Genomic DNA, 26,677 nt, shown 5'->3' on the forward strand with positions numbered 1-26,677 from the left:
AATAAATAAATAAATTCCAGTTCAAAGCAGATAATGTGGGATTTTATTCAGCTGTGTGGAAGAAGCCTTGGTAAAGAGAGGCAAGTGGCATCTGCTGTCTTTTTTAATTGATGCGTATATCACATTCACTTTTCGCATACCCATTCCATGAATCCGGCTTCAAAGGCGCGTCTCTTTCCCTGCAGGGGGCGACGAGCAACAGAGAAAAGCCTCTACGGTTTGAGCCTCGGAACCAAATCACTCGGGGTGTTGTTTCCCGGCCGATTGTTTTTGAGAGCGGACCGCTAGCAGCTGGTGGGTTTCTCTCGCACCGTGGGGGCTATCGACGGTGGCCTGGAAGGGACCTTCAGATGGAGGAAGAGGAGGCGGTGAGGCTGGGCTGCGGGAAGGGGGCACTTCGGGGCGAAGGAGCATTCCCTGGACATACTGGGTGGGAGACTGAAAACCCACGTGGGGCAGACAGCGTTGTAGTTTGGGGAGGCACCAGCCCTTTTTGGCAGAGGAGGCCTTGTAAAACAACAACTCAGGATTCCATAGCCTCAAGGAGCACCCAGAAGCCCAGCATGGCCAGCATTCAGGAATGCACGGAGCTGAAGTTCAACACATCAGAAAGACCAGAGTTTGAGGCCCCCTCTACATTGCCATAGTAGATAATCCACATTATCTGCTTTGAACTGGATTATATGAGGCTACACTGCCAGATAATCCAGGTCCAAGAAATTAATCTGGATTTCATGTGATAGTATAGAAGAGGCCCAAGGGCTCTTCCACACAGACATATAACCCTGATTATCAAGGCAGATATTCTACATCTTCTTTGAACTGGATTATCTGAGTCCACACTACCATATAATCCAGTTCAGTATGGAATTTATACAGCTGTGTGGAAAGGGCCTGACTTAAAATAAAACAGCATTAAGCAGTGGTTCCAGAAGTAGCATTTCGGTAGGGATCTCATCACACTAGAGCATGGATCCACTTTAAAACTGGATTCTGCCTCCTGCAGAATTCTGGAGTTTGTAGTTTAGGGAGGAACCTAAACTACAGCTAAACAGCCCTGGACCTCACTAAACTACAACTCCCAAAATTCTGTAGGAGGCAGAATCCAGTTTTAAAGTGGATCCATGCTCTAGGCCAGTGGTTCTCAACCTTTAGGCTTCAGATGTTTTGGACTTCAATTCCCAGAAATCGCAGCCAGCTTACCAACTTTTAGGAACTGTGGGAGCTGAAGTCCAAAACACCTGGAGGCTCAAAGGTTGGGAACCACTGCTCTAGGCTGTAGGTTAAACACTCTTTTCCCCTCTCTCCCATGGAAGTTATTATCACTATCTGTTAAACGTAAAAGAGCTCTTGGGTGGCAGAGGAAGGTTTGAGAGGGTTGCATTTAATGTCCCTTATGTTCAGGGATGTCTGAGGGCTGACAACCTTATCCCTGTCAGGGCTAGCAAGTTCTTATAATGGTCTCCCTCCTTATAAGAGATAACCTTTACATGAGAGCAGCAATGTATGTCCTTCTGCATAAACTAAGGGCCCTTCCACACAGTCATATAACCCAGAATATCAAGGTAGAGAATCCACAATATCTGCTTTGAAGTGGGTTATCTGAGTTCATACTGCCATATAACCCAGTTCAATGTGGATTTTATACAGCTGTATGGAAGGGGCCTGAGGGTGCATCTGCACTGTAAATTTATGCAGTTTCACCCCTTTAACTGCAATGGCTCGATGCTACATAATCAATACTAGGAGTTGCAGTTTGGAGAGGCACCAGCACTCTAGCTTAGAACAGTTGTTCTCAACCTGTGGGTCCCCAGATGTTTAGGCCTTCAACTCCCAGAAATTGTAACAGTTGGTAAATTGACTGGGATTTCCAGGAGTTGTAAGCCAAAACACGTGGGGACCCACAGGTTGAGAACCACTGGCTTAGAAGGCTGAAGACCTTCTAAGCTCTTTATCTCCCAGGATTCCATAGCATTGAGCCATGTTAGCAAAAGTGGAATCTGCATTAGTTTTACAATGTAGATGCACCTTAAATGAGATGCTGAAAAGCCAACATTTGGGGATGTGAGTATTTTGAGGAAAGATTATTACATAATTAATAATAAAATGATATTTTAATGTGTTACTTGCCTCTTCTCACGGCCCAAGGTGAGGCACAACACAGTCAAAACATCACTATAAAATACATATAAAATCCATACATTAAAACACACCATTGCAAAATGCATATATTAAAATGCATGGTGTATACATTAAAATACAATGCAATATATATATACACAAGTAGAATATAAATTTAAAATTCACCATTTAAAATTGACTGGATTCAGAACTGTTGATGTCTGTGAAAAAAGAAACTAAGAAAATTGCCACGCCTTCATATGAAATTGAACAATACTTTATTGATATTTTTAAAACCTCTCAATTATAGTTGTATAGGAAGAACCTAGCTGTCGTTTGGGGTGTCCAACTCACCATACAAGGCTGTATGCATATGATACACTTATAGATAAAGCCTAATTATCTTAAAGTATTTGCAAACAACATATTTAAATGGAGAAATCTAAAGTTAGTTTTAAAAATATGCTTTATACCACAATCTCATGCATGTTGTTTACACAAACCCAAGCCCTACTGTGTTCAGTAGAATGTGCTTCATGGTAAAAGTTCATAATACTTGGGTGCAGTTCTAGGCACACTTACTTGGAGGCCCTGCTAACCACAGTCCATTTCATTTTTGAATAAATATAGTGATTTTTGTGTGATGGAGATTTAAAGGAGATGTGGCATGCATTCAGATCTTTTGAATAAGATATTTCTTTTAAATCTTAGTGCCGTTACAGTTTATAGCATGTTTGAATAGTATGAACTGTAGGTATTTACATAAAAATTGATTTTATTGTTGTTTTCAGAGAGACTTCGATGAACCTTGTGCAAAATGTATTTCTGTCGACTGGGGTGTCACAGATGAAGGCAAATTTTACTGCAGGTCTTGCCACACGGTCACAGAAGTAAGTAATAATCGATGCTCTTATCCCCTTCCACATTCCTAAACTGTAAATCTTTGGTTAAAAATTAAACCATCAGCATTGTCTGGGATCTTTATTAATTGTCTTCCTCTCACTAATTAGTGACCCAGAATACAGATGTATATCACAGTCCAAAAACGCACCCAAGAGTCTAGAAGAATATTGTTATACTGTGTAGGATTCTCAGGCAGGGTCTGCATCCAGGCCAGGTCTGTGCATAAAAAGCTGTTTACCCCCAAAGGTACCTGTTTCCCACTTGGGATCAATTTTTGCAGCCTTTGCTGCTGGCTCTATTGTATTCATAATAATTTTTTAAAATCATGCCCATGCTTAAAGGAGAATGTCTGCAAATACTTTTACTTACTTAGGCGATTCTTCGTAGCTCGAGGATGATGGCCCTCCAGGTGTAGTGTCTTGGCTGTGGATGCGTAGGTGGCTGTGGAGACCTATTCTTGACCCACATGTTCTTCTGCAGTGAAGACATCGGTTTCCAGAGGGAAGGCAATCCCGATCGGCATGTTCCTCTTGGCATGTTTCTCCCTTAAGCCTCCATTTGTGCCTCTTCGAATTCTGCAGCACTCTTGGTAACAGCTGACCTCCAATTAGAGTGCTCAAGGACCAGGGCTTCCCAGTTCTCGATGTCTATGTCACAGCTTTTTTGGCCGCAGGGTGGTGACCCCTCTGGACGCAGTAGTCCAATAAGGGATAAGAGAGGCAGACTATGTTTAGGGCACCTTTTCTAGCCTCTTCCCTGTGTGGGGTGAGCAGAGTGGATCTTGAAAAGGGCTGCTCAGTCATGGATACAGCTGCCGGACTACTCAACTGCCTCAGACCTTGAGGTAGAGCGACTGAGTCCATATCCACCGCCCATGTGCCAGTCTGTGACTAGGGGCTTCTGGATTTCACAGTTCTACCCCCGTCGCCACTCGCTGATTGCTATGGGACTTTCATTGGTTTGTTTTTATTTTTCTTGGAAGATGCCTGTGTGTGGGTTTTTTTTAAAATGTGTGGAGGTTGGTATACAGCCAATCAGCACAGTCTTCACAGAGTGGGGTCCCAACCAGTGGCATGGTTGACAAGACAACGGCGGCTTCCCAAACTGTTGCAGCTTTCTTCTGCCTTCACAGACGTTGTACCATGTACCATGTTATCCTCCGCCTGATCCACCGTTGAGGTCTTCAGGTCTTCGGATTGTGCTTCGTCTAGAACCTCCCACGTGGGGACTTTGATAAACTGGAAAATGGGCTAAAATTAATAAAATGAAGTTCAACAGAGACAAATGAAAAAGTCTACATTTAGGCCACAAAAATTAAATGCACAGATAAAGAATGGCAGATACTTGGTTAAGCGGTTCTGTGTGTGAAAGAGATCTTGGGATTATTCTTGTTCATAAGTTTTGAATGAGTCAGCAGTGTAATGCTGCAACAAAGAAGACAAATGCTGTTTTGGTCTGCAGTAATAGAAGCATTATTGCTAAGCTGAACTAAGTAATAGTGTGACTTTTTTCTGCACTGGCCAGTGATTATGTTCAGTTCTGGGCAACTCATTTTGAGAAAGATATAGACAAAATGGAGTGAGTTCAGAGAAGGGTAATGAGAATGGTAAGAGGTATAGAAATAAAACATACAAGAAGAGGTTGAAGAAGCAGAGCATGTACAGCTTGGTGATGAGAAGAATAACATAAAACACCTGCTTTATGGTCTCTCTGGACATTCTGAATTGAGCAAGAGGTTGGACCTGTTAGCTAATGTTTTAATAACAATTCCACTCCTGAAAGCCCCTCAAAAGGACAGAATTCCTTTAAATAATGATGAAGAACTTCCGGGCTGTAAGAGCTGTTCAGCAATGGAACTCTACCTCGGAGTGTGGTGGAAGCTTCTTTCTTGGAGGCTTTTAAACAGAGGCTGGATGGCCATCTGTCAGGGGTACTTTGATTGTGCTTTTCCTGCATGGCAGGAGGTTGGACTAGATGACCCATGTGGTCTCTTCCAACTCTATGATTCTATGACAATTAAAATGACAGTGAGTATGATGTAAAACTATTTCTGTTCCACCCTATTATACATGATCTCGCAATGCCGTTCTCGCAATGCCTCATTTTAAAGAAATGTGAGGATTCGTTTACCTTCCAATATAGGTGACTTTTGGGGTTGTGAATGCACTCTCACTGGATATCCGTGAGTGGAAACTGGCCTGCAAACTCCTCTTCAAACTTGCCAATTTCAGTCCAGATATAAACTAAAGTGTCCCTAGCATTTTTGCATTTTTTAACCATATGTGTTTTCAAAATTGTCTTTTAGAGAACTCGAGAAGTTGTAACTGGTGACGTTGTTTCAAATGCTAGAGCACAGTCTCTTTGTAGAGGACTAAAAAAGAGGAGGAAGTTTGGTAAGTATTCTTCTCCATTTGTTCTAAAACAAATAAAAATGAAATATGCCTTTCACTTCATATATGTCAAACAGACAGCCTAACCTTTTCCAATGTACTTTGCTCATGCACACTAGTCCTTTTACGTGGGCAAGCTATGCATTCTGGGAGCTACAGGGGTGATACATTTTTGAGATTTAACTTTTAAGTTTTTAAAGAGTTTATAGTCTTCAGAAAAAGGAAGGATTCAGAAAATAGGTAACTAATTTATTCAGTTTTATTTCGCCTTTCTCCCTGTATAGGGATCTGGGTTGCTAACAATGAAATGAAAATACTTATAAAGGAATTATCTCTTTATGATGTTTTCCAATCATTATTGTTGACTGTTTAGTTCTTCCTTTTGAGATCTGGATGACTTTCTGTAGTTGGGGGGGGGGGGGGGCGGAATAGTCTTAAGAACTGCAGTGCTGGACAGGAAATCAGGGAGGTAATCAATGATCCCGTTCCCTGTTGTTTGCTAAATTGAGTCCCTAAAACCTAGTGTAAATTTCCTTCAGGAGCAGCCCAAAGGAAGATAGACTCCCATGAGTTAGATAGTGCTGAAGCAAAGAAAACCGAAGTGTGCAAAGTGTGACTTATCCCACCTCCATAGCAGATTAACAACATTGGAAAATTAATTTCCCTTTCTATAGCTTTGGGCTACTGCTAATGCCTGGCCATGATAGTAACAAGGACTCAAAGTGCTATCTCTCTTATGGTGGAGCTCACCCAAAGCATTTCAATGCAATTGAAAATCTACAGACATGGGAGAAGGATATTAAATTTGTGTGGACTAACAAAAAAGCAAGAATAAAGATTTCAAGTTTAAAAGATGACAGAAAAAGAGGGGGTCTGGGACTTCCAGACCTAGAGCTCTACTATGAGGCGGCCATATTGACCTGGGCGAGAGACTGGGCCACACTAGAAAAGAAAAAAATTCTAGCACTCGAGGGTATAGATCTGAGAAGGGGATGGCATAGCTATCTATGGAAAGATAAGGCCAAAATAGGAAAAAAATTAAAAACCATTTTATAATTAATTAAAACATGAGATAAATATAAAACCAGATTTTACACTAAAACTCCAATGTGGTTCCCACCCATAGAAGCTAAACATAGAAGAGAATCTCCGAGCGAACAATGGCTTTCATATAAACAATTACTAACATTCACCGATCAGGAGGTAAAATTAAAAGCATTCAAAGAATTAAAAAAATAGATCCATATATGAGCTGGCTTCAATATTGGCAGTTCAGAGAGGAATGTAAAGAAGATAAGGGGAAAGGATTTGAAATAGAAGAAAAATTTTGGGACAAAATTTTGAAAATAAACAGCAAATTAATAAGAATACTATATAAACAATTATTTACCTGGGCTCTAGAGGAAGAACAAATAAAAGAAGTGATGATAAAATGGGCTAGAGCGATAGGTCATACGATTTATGTCAACCAATGGGAAGAAATCTGGTCAAAAAAATTGAGGTGGGCCTACGCCACAGAAATTAAGGAAAACTGGTATAAAATGTTTTATATGTGGTACTTGACACCAAATAAATTGGCCAAATACAGCAAAGGGAATACCAGTAGCAATTGCTGGAAATGTGGGAAACATACTGGCACTTTCCTCCACATGTGGTGGGAGTGCAAAAAGATAAAAAAAAATACTGGTATGAAATTTATTAAAATATGACAATAATTCTTCAAAAGAAGTTTGAATTTAAGCCAGAATATTTTTTACTGGGAATCACTGACCCACAAATCGACAAGAATACTGATAGATTAATATATTTTTTTTACTATGGTGGCAAGAATCACACTGGCACAACTATGGAAATCGGAGGAGTGCCTAGTTTGGAGAAATGGATCAATAAAGTGATGGACGTGATGAATATGGACTTAATTGACTCAAAGGTTGGCGCAGGATAGAACCCCTCAAAATAGTACAGATTGGACACCCATGAAAGAGTATTTATTAAAAGGAAAAATAAATATACACATAAAGTTCGACTAAGGAAGACCTGGGACTTTAATTAAAAAGTTAATAAATATGAATAAAGGGAAAAAATAAAGAGGACCACATCTAGACCTCTGGAAGTTACAGAGATAATACAGCAACTGTGAATCTATGCCAAATTGTTTTTTTTTTCCTTTTTTTTTCTTTTTCTTTTTTTCTTTTTCTTTTTCTCATGACATACTGGTTCTTGGTTGGGGGTTAGTTACTATATGTTTTTATTACATTATGAAAAAGATTATTGGACCTTGTTTGTAATACGATACGTACAAGTTGCTTATAAATTGCATAATAAAAAATATTTGCAAAAAAAAAAAGAAAGAAAATCTACAAACATTAAAACAGAATTAAATATCAATGGTATTAGGCTAGCACCCACTCTGTTCACCTTCCACAGGGACCTCAAAACCTGGATGTTCCAATGTGCATTTGATAATGATTAGGCCTCTGTGAATGCCCAGCCCAAATTGACCATTACAGTGAACTCAGCACTTTACCCCAGCCTTGGCCATATAATCTGTTTTTTGTACACGCTCATGCCCAGCCCTCCAATTTCTGATCTTGGCCACCTTATCCCTGGTTCTGGCTATTAGAATCTTAGAATCATAGAATAGTAGAGTTGGAAAAGACCTCATGGGCCATCCAGTCCAACCCCCTGTCAAGAAGCAGGAAATCACATTCAAAGCACCCCCGACAGATGGCCATCCAGCCTCTGTTTAAAAGCCTCCAAAGAAGGAGCCTCCACCACAGTCCTGGGGAGAGAGTTCCACTGCCAAACAGCTCTCACAGTGAGGAAGTTCTTCCTGATGTTCAGGTAGAATCTCCTTTCCTGTAGTTTGAAGCCATTGTTCCGCGTCCTAGTCTGCAGGGCAGCAGAAAACAAGCTTGCTCCCGCCTCCCTATGACTTCCCCTCACATATTGAGGTTGTTTTGATTTATTTTATGGTTGTTTTTATATTGTTTTAATTGTTTTAATCAGATTGCTATATGTTAATTATGTTTATAAATGTGTTTTTAGCTCGTAAACTTTGTTATGCTGGGCTTAGTCTCACTTGTAAGCTGACCCAAGTCCTTTTGGGGAGATGGTGGCGGGATATAAAAATAAAGTTATTATTATTATTATTATTATTATTATATTAAAAATTACTGTGAAAATCCATAAAAACTTATTAAAAATACATTCAAAGCTAAAACCACAACAGCCATTGACTTAATCTTTATAACCTTCTTCTTTAAAAATCTGCCTTAACAAAAAGGTTTTAGCTTGCCGCCAGAAGGACAGCAGGGAGGGGGCCATTCTGGCTTCCCTGGACAGGGAGTTCCAGAGTCAAGAGGCAGCCACTGAGAAGAAAGGTCCGGTCCACTCTCTCGTTCCCACCAACCGAGCTTGAGATGGAGGTGGGACTGAGAGAAGGGCCTCTTGTGAAGATGCCAGGGCCCAGGCAGGTTCGTCCAAGGGGGTAGCCTGGACCTGAACCATCTAGGGCTTTAAAGGTCATAACCAGCACTTTAAATTGTGCCCGGAAACAGACTGGCAGCCAGTGGGGTTGTTTCCTCCCTGCAGCTGGCCTCAGTGAACAACCTGGCCGTAGCTCTTTGTACCAGCTGAAGTTTCTGAGTATTCTTCAGAGGCAGCCACACATAGAGTATGTTACAGTAATCCAGATGGGATATAACTAAGGCATGGACCACCCTGACCAGAGCTGGCTTCTCAAGGAACAAGCAAGGTTGGCACATAAGTTTTAATTATGCAAAGACCCTCCTGGCCACCGCCGACACCTGGGCCTCCAGGTTCAGTGTCGAATCCAGGAGGACCCCCAAACTGTGGACTTGTGTCTTCAGAGGGATTCAGCACAGGCTAAATCGCTATTCCCTGATCTGCCTTCTGACTGACCAAGAGTACCTCTGTCTTGTCTGGATTAAGTTTCAGTTTGTTTTCCCTCATCCAGTCCATTACTGATGACAGGCACTGGTTTAGAGTCAGGGAAGATTCCTTGGCTTTAGGTGGAAAGGAGTAGTAGAGTTGGGTGTCATCTGCATATAGATGGCACTGCACTCCCAAACTTCGGATGACCTCTCTCAGCGGTTTTATGTATATGTTAAACAACACGAGGGGGCAAAACGGAACCCTGAGGGACCCCACAAGACAATGACCAGTGGTTTGAACAATCATCCAAGAAGGACCAGAGCCACTGTAAAACAGTGGCTCTCAGTCCCATCCCAGCAAGACGGTCCAGGAGAGGATACCATGGTCAATAGTATCGACAGCCACCGAGAGGTCCATGAGAACCAACAGGGACACACTCCCCCTATCTAGCTCTCTGAGAAGGTCATCCACCAAGGCAACCAAAGCTGCCTCTTTTCAATAGCCAGGCCTGAAACCAGATTGAAATGGATCAATGGATAATCCATTTTACCTGGAAATCCCTGGAGTTAGGAGGCCACCACATGCTCCAAAAACTTGCTCAAAAAGTGAAGGTTGAATATTGACCGATAGTTGTTCATTATGGAGGAGTTCAGGGATGACTTTTTAAAAATATAGGTTTCACAACTGCCTCCTTTAGGCAAGTTGAAATTCTGCCTTGGTCCAAGGAGGCATTGACCACCACCTTCACTCACTCTGCCAGTCTCCTCTTGGCCTGTTTGATCAGCTAGGAAGGGCGCAGATCTAGAATACATGTGAGCGCTAACCTCTCCAAGGATTCTGTCCACATATGCAGGATGCACAGATTGAAAGGTATCTATCAACACTGGGCAAGCAGGACCCAGAGTTACATCCAGTAACAGAATTCAAGTTGGAATGGATCTGAGTGACTTTATTTGCAAAATGTCGTGCAAATTTCTATTACGGTAGTTGGTGCTCTCGGTTTGTTGTTTTTGCATGTCTTCAAGTTGTTTTTGTCTTATACCCCCTGTTTCAAGTAGTTTTATCTCAACAAAGTCTAGGAGGGAATTCCAACTGATAAAATTTTTCCAGTGAAGTTTGTGTAACTGGTTGCAAGGAACTGGTTTCATGTCCATTGATGGTATAATGGTATATTATCAGGCAAACCACATTCTGTCACTGGGATTAAAACTTTCCTAGAGATTGAATTGTAGCAGAGCTCATTAAAGAGGGCTCTTTATGATAAGGACACTTTTTTTTTGTTTAAGACTGTTCTTTTTTGCTTGAGGTGGATATTAAATGATTAACAGTGAAGTCATATTCGTATACACTGGGAAGTGAATCAGATTTTGAAAGCCAGTATGGTATAGTGGTTTCAGCATTGAAACCTCACAAAATCCCATCATAGGTTTGTTTTAGGTTTGCCATAAGGTGAAAGTGACTTGAAAACACACAGCGACAACAAGGCACACTTTGTTCCATGCATTCCTATGAATGAACTTTAATACTGTTGATTTAAACTATGAACTATAGTATTGCGCTTTCTATGGATTTATTTTTTAGATAAAGGTTGGGAATGGTACATCTGCGAAGGCTTTCAGTATATACTCCAGAAGCAAGGTGAAGCTCTGCAGTCCTTAGGAGTTTCTTCACACATAAAGGTACACCAGTACAATGCCTTCTTTAGTTTAGAATTATGAGGGCAAGCAACTGCAATCCTGTAGTTTAGGCAGTTTCATACGTACTTATGCTCTGGCTGCAAGGAGGAATGTAGAAAGAAAACCAGTGATTAATTTTAATGGTGGCTTCTTGAAATAACCCATCTTCAAATGACAGTTGGCCCTCCCCTCCACATTTGTAGTTTTGACTTCTGTGGATTTGATTATTTGCAGATTTGATTAAAACGTTGTCTCTAGGAATCTGTTTCTCCTCCAATGTGACTCTGCCAGAAGCTGATCATGGTAGATTCACTATGGATGACCTAGAGATTCCTAGAATGACATTCTCTCATACAAAAAGGAAATAAATAAAGGGATGTATGTTATTTATGACTTTTTGCTTTCATGAGGGTCCTGTGCCTCTAACTCCAGCAAATGTGAAGGCCTGACTGAATAGTGTTGTTTGATTTATCCCCATAGATAAGGATATCCACATTTTAGGATTCTGGTGCAGTGCTCAGGTGCAGCTGCAATGAATCACTGCAATGAATCACTCTGACCAGGAGGTCTTGAGTTCGAGGCCTGCTCGGAGCCTATGTTTGTCTTGTCTTTGTACTATGTTAAAAGGCATTGAAAGTTTGCCTATATGTGTAATGCGATCCGCCCTGAGTCCCCTTCGGGGAGAGAAGGGCGAAATATAAATGCTGTAAATAAATAAATAAATAAAACAGGGCCCTTCCACACAGCAATATAACCCAGAATATCAAGGCAGATAACCCGCAATATTTGTCTTGAACTGAGTTATCAGAGTCCATACTTCAATGTGGATTTTATGCAACTGTGTGGAAGGGGCCAGAGAGGGAGACATCCTCTTACATATAAACCCACCTTTGTGGGAGGAAGCTGATGGTCTTGACCCCTTTAAGTCTGGATTCAGCCTTGGTTTTAAGATGGCAGAAGCACCAGCATATGGCTGTGCTATGAACTGGAGTAATAAGAGGGTGTCTGTATTAATGCTCCTGGATCTTTCAACAACAATAAATACATCAATCATACATTCTCTTGACCTATTTAAGACCTAAAGTGGTTGTAAACCTGCTAAAGAAATAATGGGGTGGTAAGACCTTAGAGGAAATTATAAGCCTGCTAGGAAATGAGGACATAGGACTTCAAGATGTAACCATTTTCATTTGTGCAGTCTAATTCTCACTGAGTGTGTCCTAAATAAGATAATTCTTTGGAAAAAAAATCATTTGTAGATACATGCAATATATTTTTCTTATAACTTTTGAAAAACCATATGTGTCTCCAATTTAATATTCACAGTCCAGACTTATATAATCAACATATCAAAGATCTTTCAAGGTTGATGAATGAAATGTATCAATGCAACTCGAATACGAAAACTTTCCAAGATTCATGAATAAAAACACTGGAGCAGAGTTTCTGTAATGCTTATGTTTGCGAAATAAATATCAAAATTAAAGTATCTGGCTAAATAACTTTTTGTTGTTCTTCTCAGGATGAAGTTCTGTATAACCTGTGGCGAAGATACCTTCAGAAGAGCAAGCAGGCTTTTTGTAACAAGCCTGTAACAAGAAGTGGTTTTACTTCTGGGATTTTGTCAGTAAGTGTTAAGTTTGCAGTTGGCAAATAGTCATCTTTTCTATATTGACTAGGGTCCAAGAGCATAGATATCAGGAGAAGGCAGCCGTTACTGGCTAGGGAGTTATGCTATTTTTTTTAACATATCCAATCTTTTGCTAAAACCTCACAGATTTTGGGAATACCCAAGGACCACAAAATAGTTACTTACAACCCATACATTGCTATAGAAATAATTTGTGACATTATAGCAGAATTCAATATCCATGTGGTTGAACTATTTATGCCAGACTTCTCACATGTGTTCATATATTGTTTTTCTAAACAGGTCTGTTTTCAGTCACAAAGACAAAGAGTTGGTATAGCATGTCTCTGTTTTGAAAGTGATGCCTGTGTGAGTTTGTTATAGCAAAATAATAATAATAGTATTAATAATAGCAATAATAATAATAATAATAATAATAATAATAATAATAATAATACATCTTGAGACCTGTTAAAATGTAGCAATTATTGCATTGGCTTTTCCGAACAGAACACTTTTCATTGGACGTGACTGATGAGAATGAGCTTTGGCCCATGAAAGTTCATATATGCCATAATGAAATGGGTTCCTCTTCATACAGGATTACCAGACTCTTTCTACATTAAAATATGTAAGCAGGGTACCTCAGTGCCTAATAAAAGCCAAGCACATCAGTGATAATAAGTGATAATAATAATTATGCCTGACATTTAAAACTCTCCATAGATGTTAGTTATAACTTTTTTATGCTTTTTGAAAGGAAGCAGCTCACTTTGAAAACCATGTTTTGGGGCATTAAATCCAGCAGATGGAGCCCAAATAAAACAAACATATTCTGAAAACGCAGGCAGAAATACCAATTTCTAGTCTTATACAGACCATATGATTTTCTTACTTTATACAGAGCATAGGAGTTAATGTTTGTATTGTACAGTGGGCCCTGTAATTCACATTTTATTAATCTGAAGAAAACCTCTAAAATGTATACCAGAGTAGAATGGGTCCTTGGTATTTCCAGGACCCCCTGTGAATCCCAAAATCCTTGTATTCTCAAGTCTGATTAAATACAGTGATATAGTAAAATAGTATTCCTTATATAATATGGCAAAATCAAGGTTTGTAACTTTTTAAAATATGTCAAGCCATTGATCATGATTAAATCTATGGATACAGAATCTGTGAACATAGAGGGACAACTGTATGCACACTTTGCCCCTATAGAAAGTAGCGTCTGACCTGGATCACTGTTGGGTTGTTTGAATCCACAGTGAACACAATCCACTGTTTTGACTCAAATTAGGCCCAGGGAGAATAACAAATTTATGGTAAATCTCCTTTTACATTCTCTATGAGAGAAGACATAAAAAGATGATAGGTAAGCTTTACTGTCACTATCTGAATAATGTCAGTGATTTAAGCACAAGATTGTTCATAGAAGCGTTCTCTCTCACTGTTCGAGAATGTGAAGATCCTTCCAATAAAACTACAACCCTGGAGATGACAGATTTCCTTTACATTGATTGATCCTTTGGCATGAGAGTTAATTGAGGCAGGGATATATATGATTCACATAATTGATGTTTGATATTGGTTTGCTTTTTAAAAATCATCTCTTCTACCCTTCCTCCAATCTGTTTTCATGCATGATTCCTAATTCCTGAATGTTTCTACCATTTGGTGTTTTCCTTGGCAATGTAATGTTAAGAGGTTACTGTCCACAAAGAACAAGTTCCTTTTTAAAAATGCTGATTTAAGATGTGGGTTCCTATTCTGCAGTTGGAGTACGGTGCCATAGTTTTTACTTGATTTTTCGCAGAGTACAGATACTGAAGCAGAGACAGAGCTTGATATTCCTGAAATCCTTCGCTTGGCTTCCTCTGCAAGTGATACAGACATAGATGGTGCATCTTGCGTTACAGGTGGTTCTTCTACAAGCAAGATGTCAGGTAAGGCTAAACATTTCTTGGGGAGCTATGTTTAGATTATCCCTGGTTGCTGCTGGGTGAATCAAAGGCCTATCTGATTAACTATCTTAGAACAAAGTTTATGAAAATAGTTTAAAATGAAATTCTAGCTGCCTCAACTTTATTGAAAATGCTGAAACCATGATATTTATGTGTATCGTTGACATGTCTAGCAGCAAATACAAGTTGAGTATCTGATATGCCTAGAACCAGAATTGTTTTAGCTTTTGGCTTTTTTGTTCATATACATAAATAAGATTTCCTGGAGACAGGACCCAGGTCTAACATGAAAATCATTTATGTTTCATATATACAGTACAATCTTGGTAATCCGAGCCCTGGTGATTCGAGGCTCTAGATTATCCAAGGGGCCCGCGGGCCCCCCTCCCCCTCCCAAAGGAGTCCTCACCCCTTGGAAAGGAGCCCATGACTGCCGCTGCCTAGCAGCGTTTGTGGGCTGCTTCCCAAGGGATGAGGGCGCGGCCCAGGGAAGCAGGCCACAATTGCGCCCCTTCCTCTGGCCTTTGCCCCTCTTCTCGTGAGAAGGAGCTCCTTTGTGCGAGAGGAGGAAGAGGCGGGACGCTTCTCTCTCCCTTTCCTCTTGCGAGAAGGAGCTCCTTCTCGCAAGAGGAGAGGTAGAGGCAGGAGAAAGGAGGCCGCGATCACTCCTGCTGCAGCAGCAATCGTGGCCTGCTTCCCTGGGCCCAAGCGCTGAGCGGAGGGAGTTTTCTCCCTCCGCTTGGTGCTTGGGCCTTTAGAGAAGCGCGAAGCGTGTCGCTGCTTAGTGCTCCTTGTGCTTCCCTCCCTGGGTCCAAGCACCTGATGGAGGGAGTTGTTTCTCCCTCCGTCAGGTGCTTGGACCCAGGGAGGGAAGCGCGAGGCATGTCGCTAGGCAGCGGCATTCCTCCTGCTTCCCTGGGTCCAAGCACCTGCTGGAGGGATTAGTTTTCTCCCTCCGTCAGACGCCTGGGCCTAGAATCTGGGTTATCTGATTAATCTGGGTAACCCGAGTTGGGGTCTGCCCGCTTAAATCGGATAACCGAGATTCTACTGTACTTCATTTGCATGGCCTAAAAGTAATTTTACAAACACTATTTTTAATAATTTGGCACATGAAACATGGTTTGTGTACATATATATTTGTGTATATATATATTTGGGAAAGCTAAACTTTATGGAGTGATTTATGTGTCTGATATAATCTGGAAAAATTATTCATTACATTTCTTTTGTGGGAAAGGTAAAACTATTTTTCCCATTTGAATAAGGCTTTAGTATTGTTAAATTATTCAGATTTCTCACATACTACTAGTCAGTAGAATTACCAAATGAGATTTAATGAGGTACATATGTAGGAGCTGTTCTGTATTTCTGATGCAAGTCTTCCCAGTATCTTACACAGTGTGATCTCTTTTGTCTCTGTTGTAGACTTTGAAACTGGGTTTTCTCAGTCTACCAGCTTTTTGGAACATATGTTGTACAGTATATTTCCTAAAATGTTCTTATGCTGGTACATATTAATGGGAAATCAATTGAGTTTCACTCTTTGAACTTCAGAACTGCAATTTTTCACTGTATTATTTATGACTAATGAATGGTCGCTTCACATCAGTTTCTGTAATAATTACTCCTTATGAAATTTTGGAGCTTTTCAGATATTTATTGTTCTCTGAGCTACCAAGTTGAAACCTTCCACCTGGTGCAGTATATAGACACTGTTTGGGAAGCCTATTAAATTTGTAAGTTGTTATGACATGTCCTAAATTGTAAGTTATGTTACATTTTGTGCTGACTGTCTATAATGCCCTCCATAATCTAGTCCAAATAAAATGAAAAGCTGCTGTGTTAACATGATGGCGACAAATAGAATATGGGGATTATTGTGATTCATGGTGAATCTGGAGTTAGCAATAGTTTCTGTCTTCATAATCTCAAAACATCGCATATACATAAAAAAGGTAAAACTGATGACTGAAAGGATTAACAGAGCTCCATGTATCTTACTCAATGACTCACATATGTGCAGTGTCATTCAAAACATCTCTCGTCTTTTCTTACAAAAGTTCAGGAGGACGGCTCTATTAGAGCAATTATTCTTGGTCACGTCATCTATAGGCTGCAAAGGCGGAGTGATACTAAATACACTATTAAAAGTTGTAATAAATCAAAACCTGTTTAGTGTTATGTAAAATATGAATAGTGCGTAATTAATAATAGATTTGTAGAAAGCATGCAAAAAAGTACTATTGGGACTTTTTAGTGGGGCTTCTATCTCCATATCTTTTTAGTCGAGTGAGCAGTGGTCACAGATGGTGTAACATGTTTTTTGAAATCATTGACATTAAGGACTTGTAAGCATCAAAACCAAAAGCAGCAAAGCATTGGGACTAGAGCAGTTTTTCGTAACCTTCTCAGTCAAGAAACTATTATTTTCAGCCAGTAATGGATTCCTAGGGCTTTTGCAAAGTTAAAATTAGAACAAGGGTTGCAACATGTATACTTCCTTGTGCTCTTTGGAGATAGGAAAGTATTTGTTGTTTATTCATTCAGTTGCTTCCGATTCTTTGTGACCTCATAGACCAATCCACACCAGAACTTCCTGTTGGCTGTCGCCACCTCCAGCTCTTTCAAGGTCCAGTCAGTCACTTCAAGGACACCATCCATCCATCTTGCCCTTGGTCGGCCCCTCTTCCTTTTTCCTTCCATTTTCCCCAGCAGCATTCTCTTCTCCAAGCTTTCTTGTCTTCTCATTATGTGGGCAAAGTACTACATCTTTGCCTCTAATATCCTTCCCTCCAGTGAGCAGTCAGGCTTTATTTCCTGGAGTATGGACTGGTTTGATCTTACAGTCCAAGGCACTCTCATATTTTCCTCCAACACCACAGTTCAAAAATGTCTATCTTCCTTCACTCAGCCTTCCTCATGGTCCAGCTCTCGCTTCCATAGGTTACTACAGGGAATACCATTGCTTTAACTATGCGGACTTTCATTACCAGTGTGAGGTTTCACTATTTTATTGAGATTGGTCATTGCTCTCCTCCAAGAAGAGAGTATGTAGTTATAATAAACAGTCCTAAATTAATTAACAGTCCCAAAAATGGCTTGTCCCCATTCTTCGGCACATTTCCATCCCATTTGCAAGCTTATTTTACAACCAAAAAAGGTAGGTACTGAAGTATGTGGTAGGGCTGAGTATGTATAGCGTGACATGAGTGATGGATTCTCTTGAATTGTATGGAAATCTCCCCACCTGGTTTGTTCGCATCATCAGATCTGAGGAGTCATAGCTGCTGATTGACAGTACTTTTTGTGCTATTGCCTCAGAAGAAAGAAGCAATTATTACTCTCTCCTTGTGGCCCAGTGTTTGTATTTCTTTGATTAAACCTTTCCTGTATCATTTGAATATGTGTATCTTTTTATGCAAAGGAGATCACTTAATACGTATATACAGTAGAGTCTCACTTATCCAACATAACCGGGCTGGCAGAATGTTGGATAAGCGAATATGTTGGATAATAAGGAGGCATTAAGGAAAAGCCTATTAAACATCAAATTAGGTTATGATTTTACAAATTAAGCACCAAAACATCATGTTATACAACAAATTTGACAGAAAAAACTGTTCAATATGCAGTAATACTACCGTGTTTCCCCGAAAATAAGACAGTGTCTTATATTCTTTTTTGCTCCCAAAGATGTGCTATGTCTTATTTTTAGGGGATGTCTTATTTTTCCATGAAGAAGAATTCACATTTATTGTTGAACAAAAAAATGAACATTTATTATATACTGTACAGTAGTTGTCATCACAAACCAACATAAACAAACCAGACAAACTATGACTCCTGTCAAGAATTTCTTGTTACTACTGTATAAATATAAATAATATAACATTTTAATATATTATTACCATTATTTCCATGTACAACTGGTATGTACATTTACCGATCCTACATGCTCTGGTGTTTTGTTTGGCGGGTGCCGGGCATGCTTCCAAACAAAAACGTTGCTAGGTCTTACTTTTGGGGGAGGCCTTATATTTAGCAATTCAGCAAAACCTCTGCTAGGTCTTATTTTTTGGGGATGTCTTATTTTCAGGGAAACAGGGTATGTAGTAATTACTGAATTTACAAATTTAGCACCAAAATATTATGTATTGAAAACATTGACTACAAAAATGCGTTGGATAATCCAGAACATTGGATAAGCGAGTGTTGGATAAGTGAGACTCTACTGTGTATATGTGTGTGTGTGTGTGTGTGTGTGTGTGTGTATATACACACACACACAATTGATACAAGAAAGGTTTAATCAATGGAATTATATATTTAATCATTTGTTAATTCTTCCTGGGTGGTCCATTTTTTAAAAAATAAGATAAATAATTTTTACCTTCATAACAAGCTTAACTTGTAGAGAAGAGTTGTACTTAATAATTGGTTTTAATTTTTAAAGATTACATCAGTTCCCTTGCATCCTCCTGGCTATGCTGAGAAATGAAATCCTTTGTAGAGATTTAATCTGATGATTTGCTTACACACACCTTTCTGAGCCAACTCTAATTTGTGGTTTCAGGATCTTTCTTTACCCATCATTCTATGTTTTACATCTACGTAGCAAGGCAAAACGCCTCTGTTGGTTTGAATTTAGATTAGTTAATAACATTTGGAATCCAAGACCCCAGTTCCAACACACTGAAGTTTTCAGTGCATAAGATTTAAAGAGAATTCAGCCCCTCTCCTTGACATGCCTTTCCTCAACTGTTTGTTTCTCTTCTCTGCTTTGCCATCCTATTATCAGGGTAACTGGACTGCTGCTTAGAATATAACAACTACTTCAAAATAGGAATAGAGCAAAAGAATATTTATATGCTTCTTCAATGCTTTCCATAGGAACATCAGCCTGGTCTGGATCTGTGGATGGTACCTTATATTTACAAAGATGCAAAAAAGGGGATATGAGAATGTCTATGCCAATGACTCTGGCTTTTTGCTCTTTAGCATTGCTCTGGCTGAGAGAATCAATAACATTATCAGATCTCTTAAGGTAAGCTTAATGTTAATGAAATATTTTAGTATTTAAGCTTACTTTATGTTTTACATTTAATCATTGGGATGTGTTGTCAAAGACTTGCCACGTTTTTATATGAGTTGTGAGTAAGTAGATGTACCTACAGTGAACCCTCTGTATCTGCTGGGATTTGGTCTTTTGACCCCACCCACCCCATGGATACCAAGATCTGTGGATGCTCAAGACCTATTATTTACAATTTGTTGGAAAAGTGCATCCCTGATATCAAATGGGGAACAATTCAAATGAATTCTGGAGAGAATCTATAGCAGGCTATGTCTACACATCAGCATAGTGTTTGGTGTACAGTAAAATCAAGTTTAGCTTTTTTGCTTCCCTTCCCTACTGTATTTCACTGTAGCAACTTGTTTCGGCTGGCATCCAAGGCAAACCCCATAGCTACACGGGAAGAGACGCGTGGACATGTGAAGCCTCACCTGCCTGCGCATCTGTCCCCTTTGCAGTTGCAGCTGTGAACTAGGGTTGAAACTATTCTGCAAGGAATATACATTTTACTGGTTCTGCCACCCTGAAAATTAAGCTGCGACTATTAATGCAGTGCCAACTATTATACGATGAAATATGATATTTTGTTGGTAGAATCTGCAGATACATAACCCACGAATACCAAGAGTTGACTATATGTATAATATTAATACACCATATCTTAAAACATAATTGTTCACAAACAATATTTATATAATTTAAACTCACAGACAAGCTTGAAAGAAAACTTGCACTGTGTGAGTTTGTGGAGTGTAATCTGTGCTGTAGGGTATAAAACACTTCATTTGCTGTGAAGTCTTTGTATTTGCAGAATTGCATGACTTCCAATGACTACTCAGAGCCAAAAACATGAGATGAAATAAAATATAATAAAATAACATAAAATACAATCAAGTAATACATACCTGTCTCATTGTGAGGTATTTTCTATCCCTGATGAATTCTAATATCTCCTTTCATGAAAGGGATTTTGATTTTCTGTGAAGGGTATCATCCTGTTTACAACCAGAACATGTGTTGCACCCCTGGACTGCAGAGACACCTCAAAACAACACTGGAGCCCCAGACTATAAGAAAAGCAAGTTAATTATTGAAGAATATATGTAAGCAATAGCAAATCAAAGTTCAAAGTAAATGAAACAAAGTTTTAGTCCATCAGGTACAAGATACTTGAGAATCGTGAATCAAGGGTCCATGAAATCAAACACAAGAATAAACTTCAACAAGATGTCAAAATTACTTCAATATACAGGATCAAAACTGGAACAAAGAGCAGGACATTTTAACTGGAGCAAGGAATCCAAAGTGCAAGCTTTCAGAAACTATGACTTGGTAATCCAAAATCCCCAGAAGCAATAACAGAAACTGGAACAAAACTCAAGATACAAGGCTACAGGAACTTGGCATGATAGACCACAGGAACATGAAACAAGATTCCATGAAGCATGAAACAAGAGTCCATGAAACAGGCATGAAGTATGAGTCCATGAAACAGGAACAGCACTCTTGATGAGATTACCACCTCTGAAAATCTCCCTCAGAAACGGTTCCTCTTAAAACTGAAATCAAGGCCTCTTTCCATGGGAAGTTTGCTCAAAACCCTTTCTCAGCAACCATCTGCTCCTTCTCAAAACCTCCTTTTCTTGGCTTTGTTGACATATTGCTTTCTTTCTGTCAACCTCATTCTGATCACAACTGATATGCCCATCTGCCAAGGAATAACTCAACCTTGACTCTCCCAAGGAATGCGGTTTAAGCTGCCTGCTTGAAACCATTGTATGCCTGCTCCCAGAATTCTCTGGAACAAACCCTGGCTGTCCAGGAACAGCAGCCTTATCCAGCTCTGGCAGCATGGGAATTCTAGGCCCCAACCTAGATTCATCAGACAGGTCAGGTGCAGGTACAATCACAGGCTGAACAGGCCCAATCTCAGGCTCACCTGACAGCTCAGGTGCAGGCTGGGATATAACACCATGTCAATTCTACATACTTGTATTATGAGATACTTTTTTATCTCATCATTGCCTAGGATAAAAAGGTATCTCAGTATCAAAGGAATTACATTCCTCCACTTTCACAGGGGTTAAGGGTGCAGTTCCCCCCATGAAAGTGGGAAAATGGCAAACACCTCCAGTGAGGTAGGGGAGAAATGGGGGGCCACCCCTGTGGTCACCAAGGAGGGGAGGAGGAGCCAGTTCCACATGGTTATTGAGGTGCCTTGAATTTGAGTTACACTAGGTCATGTCTATTTATGTTTAATTTTTGATTATTTTGATTGTATTAAGATTGTTTATCCACTGTTTTCATTTGTTATTTGTTTGTTTTCAACACTGAATGTTTGCCAGTTTGTTACTTTATTTGGAAACCGCCCTGAGTCCCCTTGGGAAGATAGAGTGGGTTAAAAATAAATTATTATTATTATTATTATTATTATTATTATTATTATTATTATTGACACAAAGACATAGTATGACACAGCAAACAAGATAGATATGCTGGATTATTATTATTATTATTAAAAGCTACCTGTTCCGATTTATATTCAAATTAAGCTTAGGAACAAACCTACAAAATCTATCTTGTCCATAACTTGGGGACTGCCTGTAATCAAAACCGTGAATATGAAACCCACACAAGGGGAAGGCAGATTCGTTGATTTGTTTGATCAGGTTTTTGTACATAAGGTTTTTTTATAGAAGCAAAAGATATATGGCTGAAATTCAGGGATGTTGCTTCTTATTTTGCATCATAAAATACCTCTACTGTAGATCTCCTTCTGTGAGGCAGATTCTGAGGCAAAACATAACTGTGACTAAATGATCCCTTTAACAGGCATGTCTTTGCACTCAATCTCTTCTAGCTGTGGGAGATGATAGGGCATGTACACTAATCAAACAGAGAATTTTTGATATAGGAAGGTAATCAGAGCTCATGAAACCTTAATTTCTAGCACCAGAACATTTAAGATGGCAAGTAATTACAGTACCTTATTTTTTACTTCGTTGAATATAGCATCTTGAGAGGATTTTTCACTTTGGCCATATGTTTGAGGGAAAATATAAGAAAATTCCACTTGGAAGGAGGCGTTGACCCTGCCTACTTTCTGAAATAGATTTCCTAGAGCAAGGGTCCCCAAACTAAGTCAGCCTTGCTCTAGGGTCATTGACCTGGCCCCCGCCCTCAATTTTAGACTTATGCTCATCCAAAGTCTGAAATGACTTGAAGGCACACAACAACAATCCTAATTAATTTGACTATCTCATTGGCCAGAAGCAGGCCCACACTTCCCAATGAAATCCTGATAGGTTTATGTTGGTTAAAATTGTCTTTATTTTTAAATATTGTATTGTTCTTTCATTGTTGTTGGGATTATTTTTGCACTACAAATAAAATATGTGCAGTATGCATAGGAATTTGTTCGGTTTTTTTTTCCCCAAATGATAATTCGGCCCCTCAACAGTCTGAAGGATTGTGGACCGGCCCTCTGCTTAAAAAGTTTGAGGACCCTTGCCCTACAGCATATATTCTTTTTAGATGCCCTATCTATGAAAAACCCCATTAGGGAATCCTGAGCCAAGTGCTGGTAGGCCTGTCTGTCTCAAATGTTAAAGAAATATTAGACTATATGTTAATGGTCAGTGACCTCAGAAATACACGATTAATGACCTGTTTCTGTGCATCAATTTGTAAAAATAAAAAGTGACATCCAGCAGTCAGATATTAATGGACAAGATGTTTTTAACATGATATAGTTTTAAGATCTAGGTTAGCTTTTCAAAACCTATAGTCAGAGTAGGGTTTTGTAAGTATCTTTTATAATGGTGTTAAATTTTAATTTATTTCATAACCTAATGTAAACACTGTACTGATGTGGATGGATTATTGTAAAGTGGGATTCTATACTGGTCACTGACTGTAAGTTTTGCTGTGACTACATGTTCTCTCCTTGTTTGGGAGGATTAAACTGGCCAAAACAACAACATTATATTAGTCATCTTCATTAGTCTCCAAACATCTAATAGAATAGAAGTTTTTACTTATTTGTGAAAGGAAACCTGGGCAGAATATATACTGAAATCCTAGAGGAAGACCATTCTTGAGTTAAACAGAACATTGTGTCTAGTTTTGGAAACATGGGGTCCACCTTTGACCCAAATAATTTAGATCTCTCTTTCTTTCTACCTTAGGTTTGTAATGGATGGTTACATTCCTTACCTAAATGCTTATAAAGATTTCCCAGAAGAGATGAAGGTATATGGGGCTGACTTCAAGGTGTTTAATGTGAGGGTAAGTTTTAGTCATTCATCTCATATAAACATGTTTAGACAGTACATTTAAGTGTAGTTGTGATTGATTAAAGTAAATATCCTTTGCAGATTTTACTGGTAACTATTTCTCCTTTTTATTACTTTAAGAAATTCTATTTGATGCAGTAATTTGTAAATGTTTGCCAAAAGACAGTGGATGACATTTGACTCTGGTTTCGGGATTCTCTCAAATAAATTCTCTTACTGATGTTTTTTCATTTTGAAGACCAATGTGAAAGAAAGTGAGGTATGCCCAACGTCACGTCCAAAGACAGACAGAAACAGAATATTTGGAAGAAGATGTTTTCATTGTAGAAAAATGAAGCCCCAATAGCACCAGCATAGCTTCGTTTATGTTCCCTATGTTGTATCTGGTTCGGCAGGGGTCACCTTATGTAAGTAGTTCTCAACATCTGTGGGTCCCCCGATGTTTTGGCCTTCAACTCCCAGAAATCCTAACAGCTGGTAAACTGGCTCGGATTTTGGGAGTTGTAGTCCAAAACACCTGGGAACCCACAGGTTGAGAACCGCTGCCTTATGTTTTTTATGTTTTAACAGTATTTTAATTTGTAAGCTACCTTTAATTTCAGTTTTGAGAGAAAAGTAAGGCATAAATAATGGCATTAATAATCATACTACCGTACACAGTGCTACCTTGACTTGGGAGTTTAATTCATTCCATGACCAAGCTCTTAAGTCACAATGCTCTTATCTCCAAGCAGAGTTTCCAATTGAAATGCTATTAATCCGTTCCCCCCCACCATTTTGTTACATGTTTTTAAATAAGAAAATGTACATTATAAATAACAAATAATATATAAATGCACATTTACATTGAACAATAACAAAAGAAAGATCAACTTTAAAATGTTATAAGCACAAAGTTGTGGCAGGGAAGCACATTTGAGACAATAAAATGTGTGTTGCCCAGTGTAACAGAAAGGCAAAACCTGCACATTCACATGGAACAATAAAAAAGAAAGATCAACTTTAAAATGGTAGAAGTACAAAGATGTGGCAAGGAAGCACAAAGTGAAGACGCAGAAGCATCATTTTCTCCATACTGTCACGGGGGTTACGTTCCAGGATGACCCGTAATAAGTGAAAATTCGCGAAGTAGGGACACTATATTTTAATAGTTATACATTATTTTAGTAGTTATACACTATTTTAAGTCTTTATCAACCAATTATGTGTTGATAAATTGCCCCCTTCTCCACCTGTTGCCACTTAGGCTCCTTTTCTCTCCCTTCGGCTTCTCCTTCCTCTCTTCCTTAGCGTGTAAATTGTAATTTTAGAGTTTATTGAAAAACCGCAAAACAACGAATCTGCAAAAAGTGAACAGCAAAGTAGTGAGGGAACACTGTACTCATTCCAGTTTCCCTCCCTCTCTTGTTGTCTCTCTTCATGAAACCAAACATAGCAGGAATAAAAACCACACAAAATCAACTAACCTAATAATAATAATCATCATCATCATCTTTATTTATATCATGCCCCATCTCCCCAAGGGGACTCGGGGTGACTCACAAAAACAACAGTTCAAACAACATATAATGAATACAGTGGAATTAAACTACATCAGTAAAAATAAACAGCCAAGGGAAATACACTGAACATACATAAAACCCCCAATTTAAAATAAAATGAACAATAAAATTTAAAACATAAACAGTAAATAATACTTTCAAGTTAGACATCCAGCCAATTTAAAAATTTCAGCATAAGGCTGCAACTTCAGCCTTTGTATGCCCTCCTAATTTTAGATGTTACATTCATCATTATGAAAGGCCAGTTTGAAAAGTCAAACCCAAAGTTCCTCAAAGTGGACAAGAGCAAAGAAGACAAGAGCACAAGGCATAGAGGTACAGATGCTGCTCTGTTGAAGTCCTAAGGCCCTGTGCTCTGGTGCTGGCGTTCCCTCTAGTGCTAGGTCTTAACTCAAAATGCTGCTCTTATTTCAGGTGGAACCCGGGCTGAGAGATAGCTCTTAACTCAAACACTCTTAGGTTGAGATGCTCTTAAGTAGAGGTTCCACCATATACTCATATATGCGTTTAGCAATTTTAGTTTCTTTAAAAATGTGTATTACAAAAATATTTTTGCTTATCAAATTAGTACCATTTAAAAAGCCATATTCTAAAAGTGTGGCATAAATTATTCCACAAGTGATATATACAGACAGAAAGTAACAATAGAATGTTCACAGTAAACATTTTAGTTTTGAAACTCCACCAATCCACTGGATAGTTCTTAAAATCAAAACATCAATCACACTTCCACCTTCCTGGTGTGGTTTGTATTTTGGGAATTCTGCTCTATCTTGCAATGCTAGCACACACGACCAAATGGCACACTGGTGATAATAATAATATAATAATAAAACTTTATTTATACCCCGCCACCATCTCCCCAATGGGGACTCGGGGCGGCTAACATGGGGCCATGCCCAGAGCAATACAACATAATAAAATATAAGAACAACATATCATAACACCATTTAAAATACAATAAATAATAATAAACAGAACATCAAGAAATCAAGAAAAAAACAAAAACAAAAAAACTATAAATCAAGGGCAGGCCACTTGAACACAAAGATAAAACCCGGAGTGAGAGGGACAGAGAAGTACTCCACTATGGGCAGGGACATTTGGAAGGGGTAATCTGGAGGATAGAAGTTCGGAGGGGAGTAATACGGAGATATATGAC

General features: G+C 39.1%; 1 protein-coding gene across 1 annotated transcript in view; it reads left to right on the forward strand.

Annotated features, from left to right (window-relative positions):
* Positions 1–210: 210 nt before the first annotated feature.
* The window catches only part of taf1b (TATA-box binding protein associated factor, RNA polymerase I subunit B), a 71,851-nt gene continuing 45,384 nt past the window's right edge, over positions 211–26,677 (forward strand). The window contains exons 1-8 of the mRNA XM_008117605.3: positions 211–368; positions 2,913–3,011; positions 5,330–5,417; positions 10,893–10,990; positions 12,510–12,614; positions 14,434–14,563; positions 19,475–19,628; positions 23,846–23,945. Of these exons, the coding sequence (XP_008115812.2) occupies positions 351–368; positions 2,913–3,011; positions 5,330–5,417; positions 10,893–10,990; positions 12,510–12,614; positions 14,434–14,563; positions 19,475–19,628; positions 23,846–23,945 (792 nt within the window). The 5' untranslated portion in view covers positions 211–350. The remainder of the gene's footprint in view (positions 369–2,912; positions 3,012–5,329; positions 5,418–10,892; positions 10,991–12,509; positions 12,615–14,433; positions 14,564–19,474; positions 19,629–23,845; positions 23,946–26,677) is intronic.

The sequence above is a fragment of the Anolis carolinensis genome, chromosome 1 (assembly GCF_035594765.1).
Source record: "Anolis carolinensis isolate JA03-04 chromosome 1, rAnoCar3.1.pri, whole genome shotgun sequence".
Lineage (NCBI taxonomy): Eukaryota > Metazoa > Chordata > Lepidosauria > Squamata > Dactyloidae > Anolis > Anolis carolinensis.